This window comes from Thalia democratica, chromosome 7 (genome assembly GCF_965202585.1).
Source record: "Thalia democratica chromosome 7, ktThaDemo2.hap1.1, whole genome shotgun sequence".
In the NCBI taxonomy this organism is placed as follows: domain Eukaryota; kingdom Metazoa; phylum Chordata; class Thaliacea; order Salpida; family Salpidae; genus Thalia; species Thalia democratica.
Window position 1 is genome coordinate 42,572,363 of NC_139171.1, and position 21,503 is coordinate 42,593,865.

The 21,503-nt window shown below is 25.3% G+C and overlaps 1 protein-coding gene across 3 annotated transcripts in view; it reads right to left on the bottom strand.

Annotated features, from left to right (window-relative positions):
• Positions 1–1,421: 1,421 nt before the first annotated feature.
• LOC145840224 (solute carrier family 12 member 4-like) overlaps positions 1,422–21,503 on the bottom strand; it is a 42,834-nt gene continuing 22,752 nt past the window's right edge. Inside the window, exons 8-26 of one of the 3 annotated variants that reach the window (XM_082947399.1) lie at positions 21,234–21,300; positions 19,853–20,006; positions 19,286–19,471; positions 18,487–18,585; positions 17,270–17,327; positions 16,956–17,130; positions 15,878–15,996; positions 15,486–15,584; positions 14,186–14,305; positions 13,161–13,265; positions 9,770–9,938; positions 8,709–8,904; positions 8,215–8,381; positions 7,790–7,921; positions 6,861–6,953; positions 4,661–4,684; positions 4,178–4,362; positions 3,288–3,427; positions 1,422–2,777 (exon numbers count right to left, since the gene is read on the bottom strand). In XM_082947399.1, the coding sequence (XP_082803525.1) occupies positions 2,686–2,777; positions 3,288–3,427; positions 4,178–4,362; positions 4,661–4,684; positions 6,861–6,953; positions 7,790–7,921; positions 8,215–8,381; positions 8,709–8,904; positions 9,770–9,938; positions 13,161–13,265; positions 14,186–14,305; positions 15,486–15,584; positions 15,878–15,996; positions 16,956–17,130; positions 17,270–17,327; positions 18,487–18,585; positions 19,286–19,471; positions 19,853–20,006; positions 21,234–21,300 (2,380 nt within the window). In that variant the 3' untranslated portion in view covers positions 1,422–2,685. The remainder of the gene's footprint in view (positions 2,778–3,287; positions 3,428–4,177; positions 4,363–4,660; positions 4,685–6,860; positions 6,954–7,789; positions 7,922–8,214; positions 8,382–8,708; positions 8,905–9,769; positions 9,939–13,160; positions 13,266–14,185; positions 14,306–15,485; positions 15,585–15,877; positions 15,997–16,955; positions 17,131–17,269; positions 17,328–18,486; positions 18,586–19,285; positions 19,472–19,852; positions 20,007–21,233; positions 21,301–21,503) is intronic. The other 2 variants (XM_082947402.1, XM_082947401.1) reach the window with 2 other exon arrangements.

A 21,503-nucleotide genomic window follows, 5' to 3' on the forward strand; every position in this document is an offset into this window, starting at 1 on the left:
AAATTTGATATTTCAAATTGAAAGTTGTCTAATCTAAATTTTTTATATAAATGATTTTCCATTTATTGCTTTAACTAAAAATACTCTTTTTACTGAGTAATTCTGATTTTTAAAAAATTTTTTTAATTATAACAAATAATTTTAGACTTAATAAGTAGAATTGATCGATAAAAGAACTAAATCAAACCTCTAACATATTGATATTTTTAAGTTAACAAAAAACGTCACAATTTTGGCCATATGAGGGCGAAACCAGATCTTAGAATGTCATATGGACTGATGTTGATGGTCGTGCACAGTGCATTTTAGTGCTTATTGACTCGTTTCTAAGAAATATAGCAATAGATTTTATACAAGTTAAAATGCTGGTAAGTGCTAATTTTGACATTATAAGATTTCAATTTAGCTTTAAAAAGTTTCAAAATAAATTGCAATTTTATATTATGATTTTGTCTACAAGTAAGCTAAACTGTTATGTTTTTTGACAACAAATCGTTTGTGCAAAATGCAAATAACAGTTTACAAAATTTTTTGGGTTGTTCTTTCAAATTTTTAATGTACATACTCCTTTTATCAGTGTTGCAATTCTGTGAGACAAAAAATACTAGCCTGAGTGACGAAAAACTAACTTGAGTTTAAGAGAAAACTTAAAAAATGAAAATAAAAAGTAGCCTGAGTTTTACAAAAAAAAAAAACAAACTTGAGTTTTTCAAAAAACCAAAAAAAAAAAAATGCCTGGGTTATTAAAAAGTTTCAAACTAGGTTGAGTGTGCAGTAATCCTATTTTATACTTTGCCAAAGATAAAAAAAAAAAAAAATTTATTCTATGTGTAAAAACTTTCATTCTAAACTTACTCCATTGAGATAAAATTGTAAGTTTATTGTAATAATACGAAAAAGCTAAACATTTATTTAAATTTTTGTAAAAAGTTTTAAAACATAAACTTTTTGTGCTAATCAAATCCCTATTCAAAATTAATGAACTTTTTTTGTAAGTACACATTTATTAACTTTTATATAAAACAAATAAGTTTAAACTTTTTAATTAGGTATTTATAAACCTACGTTTGTTTCATTTTTTGTTTATGTATATTTTTTTATCTTAAAATGTTGAATATAAGTTTATTTTATTTTTATTCTTGTGTGTCCTGTTTAAGTGGCTAATATTTTGATACCTGAGTCCAACACTGTACAACGAAAATATATATAATAATAATAACATAATAATAACCTGCGTTTTGAAATTTTTAATTAATAAAAACGATCGAATGTAGGTTTAAGACCTGTATGACTTACAGTCTTATATATATAAAAATATTCCAGAATTTAATTTTTTTATTATATTTTTTAACAACAACATGTTTAATATTGAGTTAGACTATTACTTTTTTTATACTTTTGTTATTAACAAAAGAGAACTTTAGTAGAGGATTGGTATCTTTCTTGCTCCTTTAGAACTCAATAAATAAAGACTTTTTGTTATAAAATTTTATAGAACAGAAAAACTTGTAAATACATCAGCACAAGACGAAAAAGTAAACTTTCAATAAACATTTAAGATAATAAAAATACACTTTTTTGCTACAATATTATGTTTGATTGATACATAATTTAACAAGAATTACTAACTGGCTAAGTTAAGAAAAAATAAATAGACGTATAAAAAAAAACTTTAGCAAGGTGATAAAAGTGAATGATTTTTAAGAGTTGCGAAACTTGTGCACATATTAAATACTGATGCAAATTCGACTTTAACAGCTACGTAGACACAAAAAGCTTCAGACACTTATGCAACTAAAATTCACAAAAAAAAGTAGCAAAGTTAAAAGCACCAAATTCTAAAAGCATAAAAAGTAAAACTTAAACAAGAAAACTCGTGCACTCTCAAATATTATAACATATATCACACAATCTTTTAAGGGTATAGCAAGTAAAGTTTTTAATACTCATAAAAAACTTTTACTTTTATAATATTAATAGTTTAAAAGAAAGTGAAAACTATTTTACTAATATAAACATTAAACTAGTCAAAAAAGATTAATAAAAACTTAAAGACTTGCTTTTACTTCAAACAAATATTGTTATGCAGAACGTGGTTATACATTATAAAGTATTTACAAACTAATAATACATCAATGTAAAATAAATTTAGTTTTTCCACAAAAATTGTTGAGCATCGGATTTAAAAAAGTTTTAAAACTTACTAAACAAAATTAAGGAACAAAAATCTTAGTTACTAACGATGAGTATATTTAGTTTGAAAATAAAAAATAGCTAAACAAATTTAATTGCCAATTAAAATTATAATAAAACATATACTGTTTTTAAACAAAACAAGTCTAAATTTAATTTTGTCAAAAAATGCAGTATTGAGTTATAAGAAAAAAATAGTTTAGTCCTTTCAAATACATACGAAAGAGTCGTACTTAAATTTTCTCAAAATAGTTTAGTTTAAAATAGTTATACAGAAAAATTAAATGTTGATAACTTATTTATTTTTAATTTTTTAAATTATTTTAGATTCTTAATTTATTCTTACAGTAAAAAAAATATTTGAAAATTAAAACTTTTAGATCCAGTGTGAGAATTTTTACTTAAAAAACAAAGTTTTAATAAAAAATCATTATAATTTTACGCATACGTTCAAGGATAAAGTATAACCCCAAGAAATCTACTTTGTAAAATTTAAGAGTACATAGTGATCACCTCTCTACCGCCTCCTCTAACCATCATTACACGGGAAAGACCCTCAGTTAATACTTCCAAAAACTCCATATCTGCAGTATATTGAGTTTATTATCTGAAACAGGCAACATTGGTTTAAAAAATATCAACAATAATCTTTTAAAATTGGAGAACGAATAGAAGTAAACCAATGCACACGTTATTTAAAATATTTAAAAAATACTTACTGATAAAAACATTTAAGTAGACTGTGCTTTTGAAAATATTTGTGATAATGACTTTTTTATAAATTTTTTTAAGCATTAAAAAAACATTACATAAAAAACCTTAAAACTTGAAAAATTTAGCTAAAAAAATCACGAAGAAATAAAATTAAAATATTGACTAAGATAATTGATAGTCAAAAAATGCTCATCGTATGTTTTTTTATAAAGTTTATATCAAAACTCAAAGCTAAAAACAAAGTTGTAGCTTATAACCAGTACTCCCATCAAAAAGCAAATGCTAGTTTTTTGTAAAATCATAAAGGATTCTATTTTCATAACACCCCAAAAGCAAAATTAATTGTTATAAAAATAAAAATAAGACATGACTGAACTAACAATTTGCTTCACGATTTCGTTCTGATTTCTTAGGTGGTCCAGGCAAGTTGAGTATAACGAGTTGAGCGGTGTGGCTTCGGTTGACAATTGTTTCATTTAACTTCACTGCTGTGTGCATTCTTCTGACATTTGTTGATTTCCTATTTTCATGAGATTAATTAGTTTTACTACAGCTCTCGTACAAGATACTTATTTTTTAAACTATTGTTTTTGTTTGAACATTTTAATAGTAGTTCAACGAGTATATCACTACTAATTACAGACTAAAACTACATTTCTGAATACGCACTTACAAATATTGGCTATTTAAAACTATAAAACATGTTAAAATATACGTTAAACAAACAAAGTGTTTTTACCTTACTTTCTTAAAGTAAAAAATTGTTTATAAAAAGATATAAAAGATTTACATAGTTTCATTAAAAACAAAGCACTAAAAACAATTGAATAAAGAATTATCAGTTTTCGAGCTTTATAAATTGAACTAAAAAAACTAGTATTATAGTTCATATGAAATCACGTATTATATAAAGAAATAATTCTGAATTAAAATAAAATAGGCTTTAAGCAAAGACCAAATTAGCTATAAGGTAACAGTTGGAAAAACTTACAGAAGACAAAAATGTTTTTTGCTTTGTTTTCTTGGCCCTACAGGGCAAAACATAGTTTTGTAATTAAATTATTTTAAATATTTAATTTTAACAATTTCTAAAAAACTTTATAAATTTATTTATTCATAAGTAATAATTTTTATTTTTAGTTTTTAAAACTTTTTTACTCTTTTATTGCAGGTTTTATTTTGTAAATGACAAATTTATGCCTAAAGCGACAAATAAAGTTTAGTGAATACTAGTTGGTTTACATCTGTCAAAATTAGTAACAAAACAAACGGTTTAATGTTGTTTAGATCAATTCCACTTTCGTTTTTGCTCGATTGCAACTCTTCTGTTTTTTCAAGATTGAGTTTAAGTTTCTCATTGATAGAAAAACTGGCACTAACATTGTTAGAATTTGGCATCCAAGTCATTTCGTTATTGGTGTTTCCCCCTTCACTCACCGATGTAAACAAACTAGTCTGAAGTTTTATTTATCTTTTAAAAAATTTAAAGTATATATTTTTTATTTAAAACGCAAAAAAACATGGTTAAATCAAATTTTTAGCTGAAAACGGTAGTTGTCAACTTTAATATTCACTAAAAATGCTCTTTATAAACTCTTTAGCGATAATCCATTATAAATTTTAAATTCAGTATTGTGATAAGATACTAGTTATTGAAAAAAAAACTATAAAGAGTCAAAAAAATAATCTAAAAGTTTAAGTTTTAGGAAATATATTTCAAAATATCACTAGTTATACTAAGAAATAAACTCACATTTGAACTAAAAGCAAGTCTTTCCTGCAAAAAAAAAGTTGCTTAGCAAACTTCATTAAAAAAAACGTGTAATTAACGAAGTTAAATTCCAATAAAAAAACTCTAAACTTTTTCATGAAAATGTCTACAACTAAAAACTAATAAAAGAAAACAAAAAATACCGCTTTAAAGATAAATATTCTCTATTTTTTATTTGTTAAAATTAATATACTTTTTTTGGTTAAACTGTTTTGTTTAAAAAGTAGTTGTTTTATTATACACAAATAGTACATTGCTATGTCTACCAATAAACTAGATTATAATTTTAAATGCAAAACTAATTAAGTGAAGAATTAAAGTAATTGCTTGAAAACTTTAAAACTTTTGCTTATTTTAAAATGATAAAGTAAATAAAGTTTAAAAAAAGTTGCCAAAATTTGCTCATTAGCAAACATAAAGTTATATTTGGGAAGTTTAAAAAAAATAGTATGATAGTTTTCTATTGTTTTAACTAATCGCATAAAAACAATTATCTGCCTATTTTTAAAGTTAAAAATACAAATAACTTATAAAATTTATTTAAAAAAATCTAGTTAAATTATGTATCAATGCAATAATCGGACTTTTCATTAACTATTTATTGAAACAAAACTGCTATAAGTGTTTGATGAAAGAACACTACTATTTTTATATCAACTCTCTTAAAACCAAAAACAAATTATTTATCTTGAATTTCAAAAAAAGTAAACCTATTTCGGTTTTTTTTTGATTATCAATTTGCTGAAAAAATATTTATATTGCAAAGAACTTTGTAGTAAAAGTTCATAAGTCAATAGCTTAATAAAATGGCATTAGATAATATTTTGGTTCTTAAAAAAAGAAATAATAATGATTAAACATTTTTTTGGAGTACTTTACTTTTAAAAAATAATAGCTCTTATAAAACGTTTTTTAATTTTGATATTTTTTCATATCATTTCGAAGTACAACATCATAGCAAAACACCACGAAAAAAATGTAGGTCGATTTAAGGAACAAACATAATAACATTACTCTAACTTTGAATAATTAAAATTAAAAACTTTTGAGTAAGTTCTTTGCTATTCCTATAAATTGCATTGTTGAAATTTTAGTTAAAATAAATAAATATTTTTAGTTAAAGAAATTGGAAAGATAATTAGTGAATTTACTAGATTCTTAAACTTAGGACTTGTTCTTAGTACAAAACCAATTGAGACAACTACTTACCTTTGTCTACATAAACAAAAATAACTTAGCTTCTAATTACTTATTTATATTTAAATTTTGTTAACGTAACTTAACAAAAAAGAAGCTTCCAATTATTCATTTATAACTAGTCGTCTACTTATATATCAAATCTAATAAAATATAAATTTTTTAAGTGATTTAAACTATGAAGTTTTTAAACTACTATATGATAACAACTTACTATACAATGAGCATTTAACAGTTTTCTATATCTGAGCTTTACAAAAATCAGCATTTTGCTGACTTTAAATGCATAAACTACAATCATTGTTCTTCACTTGTAACTACATTTAAAAATTATTTTAAGTACAAGTGTAATTAACAGGTGACAACAAATATACTTTTTTCTATGAAAAGTCTACAGTATAATTTTTTTAAATTCATATATAAGAGTAAGTTATTTACGGACTACCATAGTTTTGAACACAATACTAATAAACTGCTTACAAAGAAAACTTTTTTCAATTATTAATTACGTTAAAACAATTTCTTATTCAAAACAATATTAAGAGCGTATTTGTAAATTTTTAGTAGAAAAAAAACTAAGTTTTGTTTGTTTTCCACAAATAAATATGTTGCATCCCGGAGATTTTTGCTTGACAGGATGTAGTTTTTTGAACCCTACTACAAGACTAAATTTTTTTTAGAATAACAAAAACTAAACTACATAAAAGGGTCAAATGCAACAAGTTGAAGGCTTATTCATTTACCAATTTAAGCTGTTGAAACTAATAATTTTACAAACAAATAACTTGTTGCATGCATATACATGAAGTTAACAAGCTACTTGAAAGAAAAAATAAATAAACTGATAATTAATTTTAAGTGCTCTAAAAGATATTTAAAGTAGACGAAATATATTTTGAACTTTTGTTTAGGAAAAAAATATTGTATATGACTGCACCGGACTATTAAATCAGTAATTTATACCTAAAACTATTGAAAAACTTACAGTGTTTGCTTGCTTTAGCTGGCTTAGTATCTCAGTTCTTTGTTCCATTAATAATGTCCTTTCATAAGTATACGCACTGATGTCAGACGTTTGCTGAAAAACATGTTTTGTGTACAACGACATGTCACATATTCTTGATAAAATATTGGTAATATTTATGGTTTAAATTAGAAAAGGTTGGTTAATCTATGTCTAAAAAAACTTTATTTTGCGTTTTTATATTTTATACTGATCATTTTATATCAACAAAACTAAGCAATAGTAATCAGTTGTACTAAAAAGAATAGTAAGTTGACTAAAGTTTTATAACCAAGCTTCACTTGAATATGAAAACCAAACATACTAAATTAATAACAATAAGTAAAATATATAGAATAAAAACAAATTATAAATGCTGTAGATAAATATGAAAACAGACTACTTTTATCATGACAATTAAATTATAACTTTAAAAATGATTATTATAGTGTAAGTCAGCGGTTGTGCACACTAGTGCGCACTGAGCATAAACATTATTTTACTGTGCATAAAGAATTTAGTAAGCCAAAAAATATATTTTAAAGACGTTTTTTTTTAAATTAATTAGAAGAAGCTAATTATAACATAAATTAACAATTATTTACTAAGATACTCAAAGCCATAAAAGTTATCGTTTTATATAAGAATTTGTACTTTTTATAGCCTAGTGAGTGCGCACAGACTTTACTTCAAATTAATTTAGTGAGCACAGCTTTTGATAAATTTAAAACTACTGGTATAATTCACTTCGAAATTTCTAAATAATCATACAAGAATAAACCAAGGAGGTTTAAACATTCTTCAAACATAAAAAGTTTTAATTTTTTTTACAATACTGTCAAAATATGTTTAAATAAAAATAATAACTAGAGGTTATAAGCTAATATATAGAAGAATTTTTAAAAACTAACCATTTCAACAACTTCTATTTCAGCTTCAATACGCAGTTTATAAAGAAAGTTTCCAAGGTCTTTTTTCAACTGAATGCTATTATCTTCAAGCTGAGCAACAGTGAATATTCTTATTTTGCATTGTTTCCAAACCTAATTATTAAAGTTTCAAAATTATTCAGATACTGTATACTATGTGATAATTTTAATTAGAAATAAATTTAAATAAAAAATAATAAATAAATCGTTTGCCTTCCATTAATTTAAGCTAAAGTACAAAAAGTGTTTAACTAAAAATTATAATATACTTAGGGCTATTTAAGGTTGAGTTTATATTTTACGTTTTTATGTCTTTAAACTTGGTAATATTTACTGATAGTAAACATATTAAAATTAAGTACAAATTAAGTAAAACTTTAAGGGGTTACGAACTGTACAACTTGTACCTTATGTTGTCGTAGCAACCAGGGTAGCAACATCAACAAACCACCATCGTGAACAATCCACCAAACATCTATTGTTCCTTGGAGCCGTTCACCTCTTACTGGAAAGTGCATGATGTTTTTTGGAACAATAACTGCCTGATTCAAAGCTGAGGCAATCTTCAAAGTTTCTGAAAATCAGATGAAAGTGAACACAAAACTCTAAATAATAACAAAGCATACTTTAAATGCAAAGAAAAAACCTTTTTTTAACCAAAGTTACATATCTAACAATAGTTAATTAAATTTCATTTATAAAGTACAAAATATATAGACAAGAGCAAAAAATTTGTTAAAATTAAAGTCAATCTTCAGAAAAATATCAAAAAATTTCTACTACTCTCTAAAAAATATAATAATAACTAACCAGTATAAAAAATTGAGTTATTGAAGTTCTGTTCTAACCTTTGTAAAGTATTTAGAATTAAACTTTATGTTTGTAAATAAAGTAAAATTACCAAGAAAAGTAGTATATCCAGCACCGTCAGGATTTGAACGCCACTTGTATGGCCAACCAACCATAATTGAGTTATGTCTTAACCCACCAAGTCCACTACCTTGAATGACAGAGCTTATTCCAGCATTAACGTTTTCACAAACAATACACCTTGCAAAACCTTTTAACTTGCTTTCGTTTAATGATTCTTTAGTTTCCTTTTAAATATTAACTAGTAGATAAAGTCTAACGAAATTAACAAATTGATTTCGAAAAATCTGATAAAAACGTTGCTTTTGTAACCTAAATAATAATATAATAAAGAGAAAGTAAACTAGTAAACTTAATTTAACCTACTCTATTCTATAACTTTACAAGTTAGATTTTAGGAAAGAACATAAACTTTTATTTGAATAAAATGATTTAATTTATAACAAAAAAATTATAGTAGAAGAACTAGGACTAAAAGTTTAAAAGTATATTATTACTATAAGTTAGCTTAAAAGACCTCAAAAATAAAGGCGTCAAATTTGAACGAGCGGACCAAATTGCATTTTTTTCTTTTTTTAGTTTAGTTTTTTTTTTAATTAATATTTTTATTTAACTATTTTTTTGACTATCACTGTTACCCCTAACCCTTACCCTAAGGCGGTAGCTTTTTTCTTTTTTTTAATTAATTTATTTTATTCATTTTTCTTTTCTTACATATAATAATTTTTATTAGTTATTTTTTTATTATTATTTGTACTATCACTGTTACCCCTAGCCCTCGGTCAGTATTTGTTTTTGTTTTTTTATTGATTTATCTTTTAGTTTTCTTTTTGTTTTTTTTTGTCTTTTTTTTACTTTCGTGTAAAAATGACCATTGGTGCAAAGTTGTCCCCTCGTGCAAATTTGACCCGTTCCCCAAAAATAAAGGTGTTTGAAAACAGTTAAAATAAAAAAATACTTTATTATTAAAGTCTATATATACAATAAAATGTATCGGTTTTAAGGTAAGTAAGCTAGGTAATAAACGTAAAAATTAAAAACAATCAATCATTTATAAGCCAAAAGTTTATTAAGTTTAATAAAAACAATTACTTGTTGACATTTATTAGCCTCTGGGTAAATTTGTATAGGATTTCCAGAAAGCACTGTTGTAACTATTGTCAGACCTTTTCCAGCTTTTAGTTGTTCTACTAGGTCTAGCATTCTAGGATGTTTAGGCTTCAAATCTTCGTTTGCTTTCATCAAAACTAGAAACTGTGGTCTTTAAAAAATAGTTACACATTGGTTTTGAAATAAGAAGTTTATAAAATAAACTATTGTCATAAAAGTAGAACGCAGGGTTGCCACATATCGAGCTGCGTAAAAATTTCCTGACCTTTTACTAAAGTTTTCCTGACTTTTTTGAATCAAACTCTTAATTTAAACTTATTCTAAAATACACAATCAAACACTCGAAACTATATAAACTTTTCAATCTTATTTTTACAGTATAAAACAAAAGTTTTTTTTTTGCAGAATTCAATCATCTAAATTCTATTACTCTAGAACAGGGTTTGCCAAAGTGAGCAATATCGCCCCTGGGGGCCATTTCAGTAAGTCGGGGGGCAATAACTAGTAGAGGGGCAAAAGAGGAAGGGGGCGATTTTAAAATTTTGGGCAGTCATAAAAGCTTACTATTTTACTAATTTTAGCTTGCTATTGAATATTTGACCCTGAGGTAAAACTTAACAAAAAAAGTCCATTTTGTTTACGTAAAAATAGAAAAAACAATTAAGTGCTTAGGACTACTATTTTCAAGTAAATTACATATTTTTTATTCATATCTTTTCTCATTTAACACCTACATAGGTTACATATGAATGGAATCCCATTATATAGGCTGATAGCTAAAATTAAAAATCATTTATGAACAGAACTAAATAAGCCACCGAAAAGACTGCTACAGTTACAAAACAAAAGTTTAACATAACTAAAAGTTTTTTTTTAATTGATCACTTTCTGTTCAGAATCTTACTGTAAAATCAATGTTTTTTTTTTTGAATTTAAATGAAAAAAAAAATTGTTAGATTTAAGGTTTAGTTTTTAAAGGTTATTTCACGTCAAATACTATTTCATGGTATTCTTCTACGAAACATATAGTTTAAAAATTTTAATTTATTTTTTTAACTTTACAACTAACTTGCTTATAATATATCTTAGCATTAAAATTAATATTTTTACTGTATTAAGAGAAGCTATTAATGCAACCGGTTTTCATATGACAGGATGCCACTCTTTGAGTCAAAAAATCTTCCCTGAGTGACCAGAAACTTCCCTGAGTAACTTGAACTTCTCTGAATTTCCCGGAGTTTTTTTCAAATCCTTTAAAACTTTATTATTTTTTTGAAAATTACAATGTTAATTGTAAGAATATTGAAGAACTAGCCGCAAGGCTAAAAAAATTCCAATTAAGCACTTAAAAATAAATATAATTAACTTTTTGGAACAAAATACTAAAACTGGGTTAACTAAATCTCATTCTAGATCTAGAAAAAAAATTCCCTGAGATTTTTTTAAAAATCTTAAAATTTCTCTGAAGTTTTTAGAAATAACCAAAACTGCTTTGAGTTAAAAAAAAGAATCAAAATTCCCTGAGATTTTCTATAACTTGAAAATTCCCTGAGTGTGCGGCAACCCTGGTATGAGATAATCAACCAGTCGCTCAAGCTGCCTCAAACTAGATCAGCGATGATTTTTTTAAATTTATTCCATAATGTGTTAAATAAACTGTTTATTATTTTGTAGTTTTTCTAATCTCTGGTATACTAATTTAAGAGTATGCCTAATTATAAAATAATTTAAGTATATATTGCGGCAAATAAGTTATTTAGCATTAATTACTAAATGTCCGAAAATCGTTGTATCAGAGATTATTATAACATCAGGTTTCAGTTAAGATTTCAGATGGGTAACGTACGGTCCAGATCCAGTCAAATTTCGGCCCGCTAAGTAACTTGAAAACTACTTGTGCAAAACAAATAAATTTAGTTTTTTGATAATTATACGCTTTCAATTTGGTTTTCAGTTCACAATAGTACTTCCTAGATCACAATAATACTAGATCATTGTATTAAAATTTTGTTCGAGTGTTTTAAATTTCTTATACGTGAGTTTTCTAAATTACGCAGCCCGCAAGTACATTTTTTTAACAAGTTGACACAAAAAAGGATTTTTTAGTAAAAATGAATTGCTAACTAAAAATTTATCCACCACTAACCTAAATGGTTCATTAGTTTCAAAACAGTTCATATTTGAACAGAGTTGATTACATAAGGCTTTTTAATAATTAAGTATTTTATTACACTTTGCTGGGCTTATAATAAAATAACTGTAAATTACTTTAAACACAGCCCAAGAGTGCGTGCCTAAGAAGTACCCAGTCTAGATTACACTTCAAACACAATTTTTTTTGCTCAAAAAAGCGTACTTAAGAGGTAAATTACTGCATAAAATCATGGAGGGCGTTTTTTTTAAGTTTCTGAAAAGGGGGCGATTTAGTAAATGAATTCGGGAAACCTTGCTCTAAAAGGTAATAATATCTAATAATAAAAAACATTTGTCTAAAAAATGTAACACTTATATAAATTGTTCACTTAATTTAGTAAACTACTACCTAATCTATTTAATATAAAATCCTTAACTTACAAATCAATTATAAAATAATATAAGTAACTGTAAAAAAATACATATAAAAGTAAACTATATATTTGTTATATAAAATATTTCCTCTTATCATTTAGTATAAAACTTGTAACAAATAAATCTACTCTTATTTATTTTTAAAACTTAAGTTATTCTACAAAAAACTAAAAATAAGTAAACTTAACCATGGCATACACCTCTCTTACAACTTGTTTTTTTAATTAAACAATTTTGACAAAATTATAAAGAGGTAAAGTATACACATAAACTTGTTACATAAAATACTTAACTAACTGCTTAACTATGAAAAACTTAATTATTTACCTAAACAAAAAACACTTTGATTCTAAAATTCTTTTAAACTTTTGTGTTTATATCACAGTTTCATTATGGAAGTGTCCTTGCCACAGATCATCAATATTAGAAAGCATACAAAAACTGTAGTTGGGGTAGTTGTCCATTATGTTGTTAGAAACTTTTTCATTTTTTCAAAGGATACTTTACTATTTTTTACCAGATGAAGGCATTGAAAATTAAAGATTTTGTAAACTTCTAGAAAAATTTTGCAATTTTACTCTGACTTCAAAGGGTTTTTAATTAATTCATTTTAAGGCTTTGGAAAATAAGGAATTTTGTAAATTTTAACTAAAAAAAAATTTAAAGTTTCTTAAAATGTTGTCAAATTTCCTGACTTGATTTAAAAAACAAAGATTTTTTCCTGACCTTGTGGCAGCCCTGAGAATGAGCATTAATACTATAACAAAAAAAAAAACTGTTTAATATTTATTATTTAAATACTGACCTCCAGTTTTTAGTGTGTTGTTCTCCTTCTTCTAACCGAAGTAATGCATATCTTGCAGTGGTCAATTGTAGACCTCTTAATCCATCACCCCATTCTTGTTTTGCTCTGAAATTGTAGATGAAATTAAGTAAACAATTTAATAGAATAAATTCAGTGTAAAGGGTCGTTATTTGATTACGAAAAAAAAATCATAATAAAAAATTTCAAATAAAACTTTTTAAAACTTATTCTAAAGAGCAGCTTAAACAAAATATATAAGTACAGTCACCTCTCGCGAATCTATGCAAATTGTGTCCACAGCAAAAGTGCGTAACTAAACGAGATATAGTAGATATACCTACAGTATTGGCTGTTTTTTATAATGATTTTTATTAAACTAAGTTTCCTACTTTTTTGTTTACAAAAATAGTTTGTATCCAAGTCACATATGTGAGATTTTTCAACAGAAAATGTTTATGTGTATACAAAGTATTTTTTTCTACCTTGTTCCTTTCCCACCAAAGATTAAACTTGTCTTGCATGTTAATAGAGAAGGATATTTTTTTTAATACCATTGCCACTTTTTGCTAAGAAACTTCTTTTGAGCTGTTACTTAAGATAATTGTTCATTGTGTTGTGAGCTTGCATTGTTGTTAGTTAGATTGTTAGTCAATAGTGTTTCTTTCATAACTTTAATTAAAACTGTTGTTAACTATTAAAACTATAGTACACTGAGACTTTTAAATGCTTATCCTGAACAACCGTCGAGGAACACAATTTTACAAAGTCTAAACAAATAAGAAGTGAGTTAGCATTCAAAAAAATATGTAGAAAGTTAAATACATTGTTAACTCAATTCATACAACCAATTTAAATACTGAAGATTTTTTTTTGAAAAATCCAAAACACGTAACTAAACGAGAGTGCGTAGCCAAACAAGTGCGTAGATTCGCGAGAGGTGACTGTACTCAAGTTAAAGAAACTACAATTGCTTGAATGAAATTTGAATTTACTTTCATAAATTATTGCGATTTAAATAAACTAACCCTGAGTACTCTATGTATTTATGAATTGATGCAGCTAAAAGAAAAGCCACTATAGTATAAATCCAACTGGATATAAACATAAGGGCTACACATAAGCTCATTCCAACCAACGACAATACCCTAAAATAGAAATGAATATTGTTCATGCAATCAAGTATTCTTGTTAAAAAACTCTAAAAAAATGAAATTTTTTTTAAAACTACGGAAAATCTTTTAAATATATATTCGTTTAGCTTAGTCGTTTCAAGTAATAGAAAAGACAATTTTACGTTTTTAAACATTTAAATCGTTTTAGATATTATAAGTAATTGTTTTAAACTTTATTGTATAACTGCTTTATAACCTTCTATATTACTATAGTTGAAGCTTATTAAATAATGTTTTTAAACAAACACAATATATTCAGTACATTTCTAAACTACTACAAATTATTAATTAGTTTAACTTTGATTATAGTATGTATTTGTAGATTACATGTTTTGAAAATATAAATTTAAAACATGTTAAATTTATTGTATTGTACTTAGTATTGCATATAAATATGCCCTATAGTGTTCATGTTTTTTATGACTTACTTATAACATTTTATTTGTTTTCAAATGAATATTTTTTCGTTACTATTTTGTGTTTTTAAGTTTAAACGGCTCGTTTTTGATGCTTAGGTCCAAAACTTGATAATAAAAATAACGAAGTTTAGTGTTACGTTTGTTTTTCCGTTAACTTCAAAGTGTCTAATTTTATTAACTTTTAACTTAAAGTCAACTTTAACAGCTATAACCTTTATTCTAGTTTAAAATATTACTTGTATATAGCATTTAGATATTCTAGATTTGTGTTTTTATAACGAAACTATCTTTACAAACTTTTAAATACAACTATTCTATATAGTTTACATACGGTAGTTTATTACTTAGCAAGTTTTTACTACGGTGCTCAAGACAAATACTGTCCATAAAATTTTCAAATTTAATAAAAATAATGATTTGTGCTTAAACTTCTTTCAAATCAAATTTTTCAAATCATGAAAAAAAATTTAATAAACAGTATATTTCTTAGAACACATATTTTCTTGCTAATAATCTTTAATTATCTTTCAAAAAAATTCTATGCAATACTTTGCTTTTAATTCAGAAGTAAAACTCAACAAGTTTAAATATTTTTTTGGGAATAGGTACAAGAAATAGAAAACCCTACAATTCTGTAACAATTAAATAATTTTTTTTTAATTAACTTTTTAATTAACTTGTTATGTTATACTTTAAAAAATATACAAAAAATCATAAGTAGAAGAAAACCTAACCAATGATAGTACTTGAATGTAGGTCGCCATCCAGGAGTGTTTAGTAAAGTTTGCAATGCACAAGCTACGTTTACGAAGGCGTAACACATGAGAAAAAACCTAACAAATATTACTGTATTATACGTAAAAATATTTTTAATATCATATAGTAACAAAAAATTTGTCAAAATAATTAACAAAAAAAAAACAGACAATTTTAGGTTAAGTAAATGCGTAGAGTTATAAATGAAATAAAAATTTATGTTCGGATGTTAAAAAATATTTTTATATTTATTATTTAAATGATATTTTATATTATACTTATAATATTAAAAACTTTCAGTTTAAAATAACTTAAGAATAAGATAATCCATAATAAGCTTGTATTATATATTTTACATGGAGATAACTACATTGTTATAATTGGTGCAACTGAGTCGAGATCGGCAATCATGATACCAGAGAATGATATAAAAGCAGTGAGAAGTAATGCCCATGTTGGATCTCCATTCTTTTTTCCCTTTGCAAAGAACTGTTTAAAAATCATGGATTAAAGATTGAACTAAAACTTAAAAAATTGTTTACATTGGTTTTATTTTTAGAACTTAAAAAGTTAACTTAAAAAGGTATTCAAACCAGAGTGTATTTCATAAAGAACATCTGAGAAAAAATAAACTGTATAAATAGTTAGTTGTAGTTACATGCATGTAAAAGAATATAACTATGTCTTAAACTGGTTGGCTTTATAAGTTTGGTCTACTTTAATTTTTTTAGGTTAGAGTTTATAATTAAAAAGCTAAATACTGTAAACTTGGTAATATTATAGGAGTCATTTTAATTTAAAATATAACAAATAATGTTATCATAACAAAATTGTAGCAGAGTGTAAACCTATCGGGGTTATAGGCCTGGAATACCGTTCTACTGTTACTTATTAGAGGGGTTCGCTCGTCAGAGTTAGTGGGTAGTGAGTTAGACCTACCCACTTCTCTCTTATCGGTTAGTTCGGATAGTTTTAAACTTGGCTTTGATTTTACTTAATTTGGAAGTAGCTTACTTGAATTTCCCTGAATTATTAGTTTAAAATAGTAAAGTATCAAAAAGTAATAAACTTAATTATATAGTAACTTTAATGAAATTGTTTATTGGAAAAGTGCCAAAGCAGCTTACTAGCATGAGAACGAAAAATAGTGATAAAAAAATACAACAAAATAAACAAGAATAAATTCGACAACTTATGAGCATTCTTATTGCAGAAAACATTAAAATTGATGTGCTTTGTTCATAAGCTGACGGCTGACTGAGCGTAAAATATTAACATTAGTTAGGTTTTAAATGAGTGTTTTCAATAAATAGCCCTTTAGCACTACTGGCGGTAATTTAACACCAAATATATATATTTTGTTAAAACATTAATTAAAGTTTTTTGTAATAACTGTTTAAAATGTATTAACACGTAAATATACTGTTTTAGTTTCTTTAATAAATTACCTTAAGATTTGGAATAATTCCATCTTTAGCAATAGCTTGAAGCAGTCTTGGAGCACCAACCAATGATTGCAAGCCAGCGCCAACAGTTGACAAAAATGCACCAATCAAAACAACCCATTTATTTGGCCAAGCTAAAAGGGAGACAATCAATTCTCCTCCTATACTATCTCCAAATCTAAATAAAGTTTGAATAAAGACCAAAATATATATAATTCTATTACGTTAAACAGAATAACATTATAAGTTCTTACAACTTGGATGCAAGAGCATTTGAAATTTATTTCTTTTTTATAAATAAAAACTTTTCAACTAACTTGTCACGAAGTAAAATTCCGTCTACACAAGATCCAAAAAATACAACAGACAATATATCTGTAAAACATGTAAAAGATATATTTTATAACATAAAAAACTAATTAATACTAATAATTTGTTTGCAAGGAAAAATTTTTATAAAAAAATATAGAACATTATTAAACAACAATTTTCCTAAAAATTATATATGTAAGTATGTAACATGAATTTCTGATTTGTTAAACATTTCTTGTATAAACTTAAGTTAGAAGTTTATTTTTATGTTAGCTAAGCTAATAGTATACTTTGACTAAAAGAAAACTATACAGATTCACATATAAATTTTTAGCAAAAATTTAAGTATTAAATCAGCGTTACATGGCTACAAAGTAAATCAGGGTTGCCACTGGTTTTTGAGAAATTTATTCCAGGTTTTTAAAAGAACATGTTATTGGATCTGTTTTTAGTTTAAGGTTAAGTGTTTAAGTTTAAAAATTTGTGTTTATTAGCATAAAAACATTGAAAAGATACTGTAAAGCTGCTTTAAATTAGTGATGTACCGGACTCACTATCCGGGTCCGGCCAGATATTGCCATTTTTGTCTGATATCCGGATCCGGCCGGATTCTAATTTGAAAAAAAAGTCCGGATTCGGTTCCGGCCGGACTCTAATTTGAAAAAAAAGTCCGGATCCGGTTCCGGCCGGATTCTAATTTGAAAAAAAAGTTCGGATCCGGTTCCGGCCAGATTCTAATTTGAAAAAAAAAGTCCGGATCCGGCCGGACCGAAATTGTGGGTCCGGTACATCACTACTTTAAATATAGTTTTTAATTAAAAAAAAATTGATAATGACAAAATTTTACTATTTTTATTATAGATTTTTTGTATAAAATCAAAATCTTATTACTTAACATGTAAAAATTGTTTAAAATTTCAGGTTTTTAAGTGATTTTTGTTCAAAGTTCCAGGTTTTTTTTAATGTTGATTTCTCAAATTCCAGATATTTTGCCGAAATTGTAAAATTCCAGGTTTTTCCAGGATTCCAGGTTTTGTGGCAACCCTGGTAGATGAGTTAAGACAACTTAAAAGTAAAAGCTAAGTTACAAGAAAAATTGTTGATTTAATAATAATCATTTGTGAATAAATACATTTTATTTGGTCCTGATGAAAAGATAAAATTAAAATTTAGTTTAATAAGCAGAATACTTTTCTTGAGTATTAGCAATAATAAAACATACATATAGTTGCAGTAGTCAAAACTGCCCCAATAGTTCCTTTTGGGATTGACCTTTGAGCATCTTTAAGATCGCCAGATCTGTTTGATCCAGCCATAATACCTAAGCAAAAAATGTTTTATTATGGCAATGGTTAGCACAGAAAATTGAACAAAACTGAAATTTAAACTAGATATTTCAGAGATATTTTTTTCAAAAAATACTTTGCTAGTTTTAAAAGCAAAATAATATCTGTTACAGAATAAAGTACCAAAAATTTATTAACACAAAAAATTTATGCAAAAAAAAGCTTAAGTCACCAATAACTATTCTGAGTCACTAAAAATTAATCTGGGTCAGTCTATGACACAAGCTTACAAAAAGTTAACTATTTAAGAGTTTTATTATAGGCCGACATGGTAAAAAAAAAACTATTTATGAATGAATGATACTTCAAAACTATTAAGTAAAAACTAGAAACAACTAAATAATAGAACATAAAATGACAAAAACATGTTACAATTTTTAACATAAAAGATTAAATAAAACTTAGCCAGAGTTTTAGCAAAATAAAAATCTGAGTTTTAAAACTAGCCTACAAGTGTTAAAACACTGTAAAAGAAAATTAACATAATACTTTTTCAGTTTTGCAAAATATTTGTAGTTATGATCAACTTATAAAGTGACCTGCATTAACGACTTCTTAACACCTTATAAAGTTAAAAACTAACGCCCTACTTACTTTCATTAAAACGATAAACATAACATTACGTTTATTTGTTCTAAGAAAACTTTTAGCATGATTGTCTACATTTATATTTACCTGTGACAGATGGAAAAAATATAGCGAGTAGTATAGTAAAGCTTGATGTTACATCTGCTGTTAACCATGAAGGATAATCTTTTGATGGTTTAAATGTTTCAGGGTCTGATTCGACTACAGCTACAGACGAGACATTTGACTTTGTAAGTATTTCATTTACCTCCGCATATTTTGGGTACAAATTTACTGTTAAACTTATTTAATTAAATATATAAATATTAACACTGATTAGGTACTGAAAAACGTGTTATTAGACAACACTTTAAATACAAAACAAGGTATACTTTTAAACTATAAGTTAATTAAAACTTCAAAATTAAATGGATAAAAACGGCTAATGAATGAAAGTAAAATTATTTAGTTATACGGAAACTAAATAACATTTAGCAAATACTTTTCAATTTATCATTTAATTTTTTTGTTTCGAAAAACTAAAAGTAAAAAATCCTTTCTACGAACATACGAAGTTAAGTTAAGCTATATATAGGTAAAGGACAATAAAAACTTCTAATTATTTGCAACCGCGGCTGCAGTAAAAAATGTATACAAAATGAAAAAATAACAAACATTCTGACGCATTTGATGATAACCCAGGAATACCCGGAATTTGATACAAAGAATTTGCTTGGAAAAAATTATCACATTCATCATCAGGAAATGTTTCATTATTATCAGTTATATTCTTTTCACAAAACACCATTCGAATATCACTTGGGTTGGTCTGTTATCAAAAACTATAGATTAACAAAAAAATATAAAACCATTTGTTCAATAACTTCATGTCAGTAGTTTACTTTTAACTATGAATTAGTTTATTAACCACTAATGTACTAAACATCCAATTAATTAATAAAAAAACTATAAATGATAATCGTTTAACGTTTTAATAATTAACGTTTTTAAAATTAATTTAAATACGTTGATTTTATAATTAAGGTAGTAACGTTTTAATTCTTTTTTGTATACTTAAAATACAATGACTATTACGTGCCGCTTATGAAAATAAAATAACAATAAAAATATTCTAGGAACTTATTAGTTTGTGAATATAAGTTGTACAAAGAACTGCATTTCGTGAAAAATATTTAAAATAGAAAAATAAAATACTATTTAAACTTACAATAACTAAAAGTTTCCAACATAAAATACACTAAAAACACTAAATAAATATATACTTATCTTGAAATACTTTATTTGATAAAAAATTGCTTAAAAAAATCATGAGAACAATTTCGAGTTTTATAAAGGCTATAATGTATTAAATTTAATTTTTTGTGGCATGTTAAAGTACACAAAAAAAAAACAGAAAGGATTACATATAAGGTAGAGAAAGCAGAAGAAAATAACATTGTTTATAACTGTTTTTTTTTCAACGCACAACAAATTTTATTACAAAACAAAAATGCTATACCAAGTACTAAATAAATTTCAAACATTTTAGTCTAAAAAGATGTTTAAAAGAATTTTCTAAAAGTCGAAACTAAAGTCATTATTTTTAATATATAAAAAACTCTGAAGATTCATACGCTAGACTAAGAAATTAAATGTAATCGATATCGTTGTAAACTTAACTCATTCCAACTATTTTTATCGATCTCAGTAAGCTTCACAAACAAGATCGTAAAAGCTTTAGACAAATCAATAAGTTAGTTTTTGAAAAAAAAAAAATTAAACCACAGGAAAAGTTAAAGAAGATAAAATGCTCGTAATGTCATTGGGAAGTTAAAAAAAAAACCTTAAAATAAATTATAAACAAATAATGTAAGTTTTTAATACTTTATTCATTTTAGCATTTATTTTTAGAGGTATTTTATTGAGTATTCAACATCTACTAGACGTAATATTGTACATTCAAAAAAAAAAAACTAAGTTTTAATCATTTACATGATAAAAAAATTAATTGCTACACATTAAACATTTATTTAATATACGATTCAACATTTCTTACCGAGTTGCCTTTTACGCACGGTTGATTATAGACAGTTTTTATTAGTCGATCACCTAACATGCAAAGTCTGAGAAAAAATTTTATGTAAAAATAAAATTTAAGTTAATTGATATTTACTATAAATGATAAGATCAATTAAGAAAACAATCGATTGAGATTTAGTAATAAAAAGCCATATAAATTAATCAAAAAGTATGTATATCTGTAATCATATATCTGATCTTTGTTCTATTTTATATCTGATCTAATTAAAATTTTTATACTTTTAGT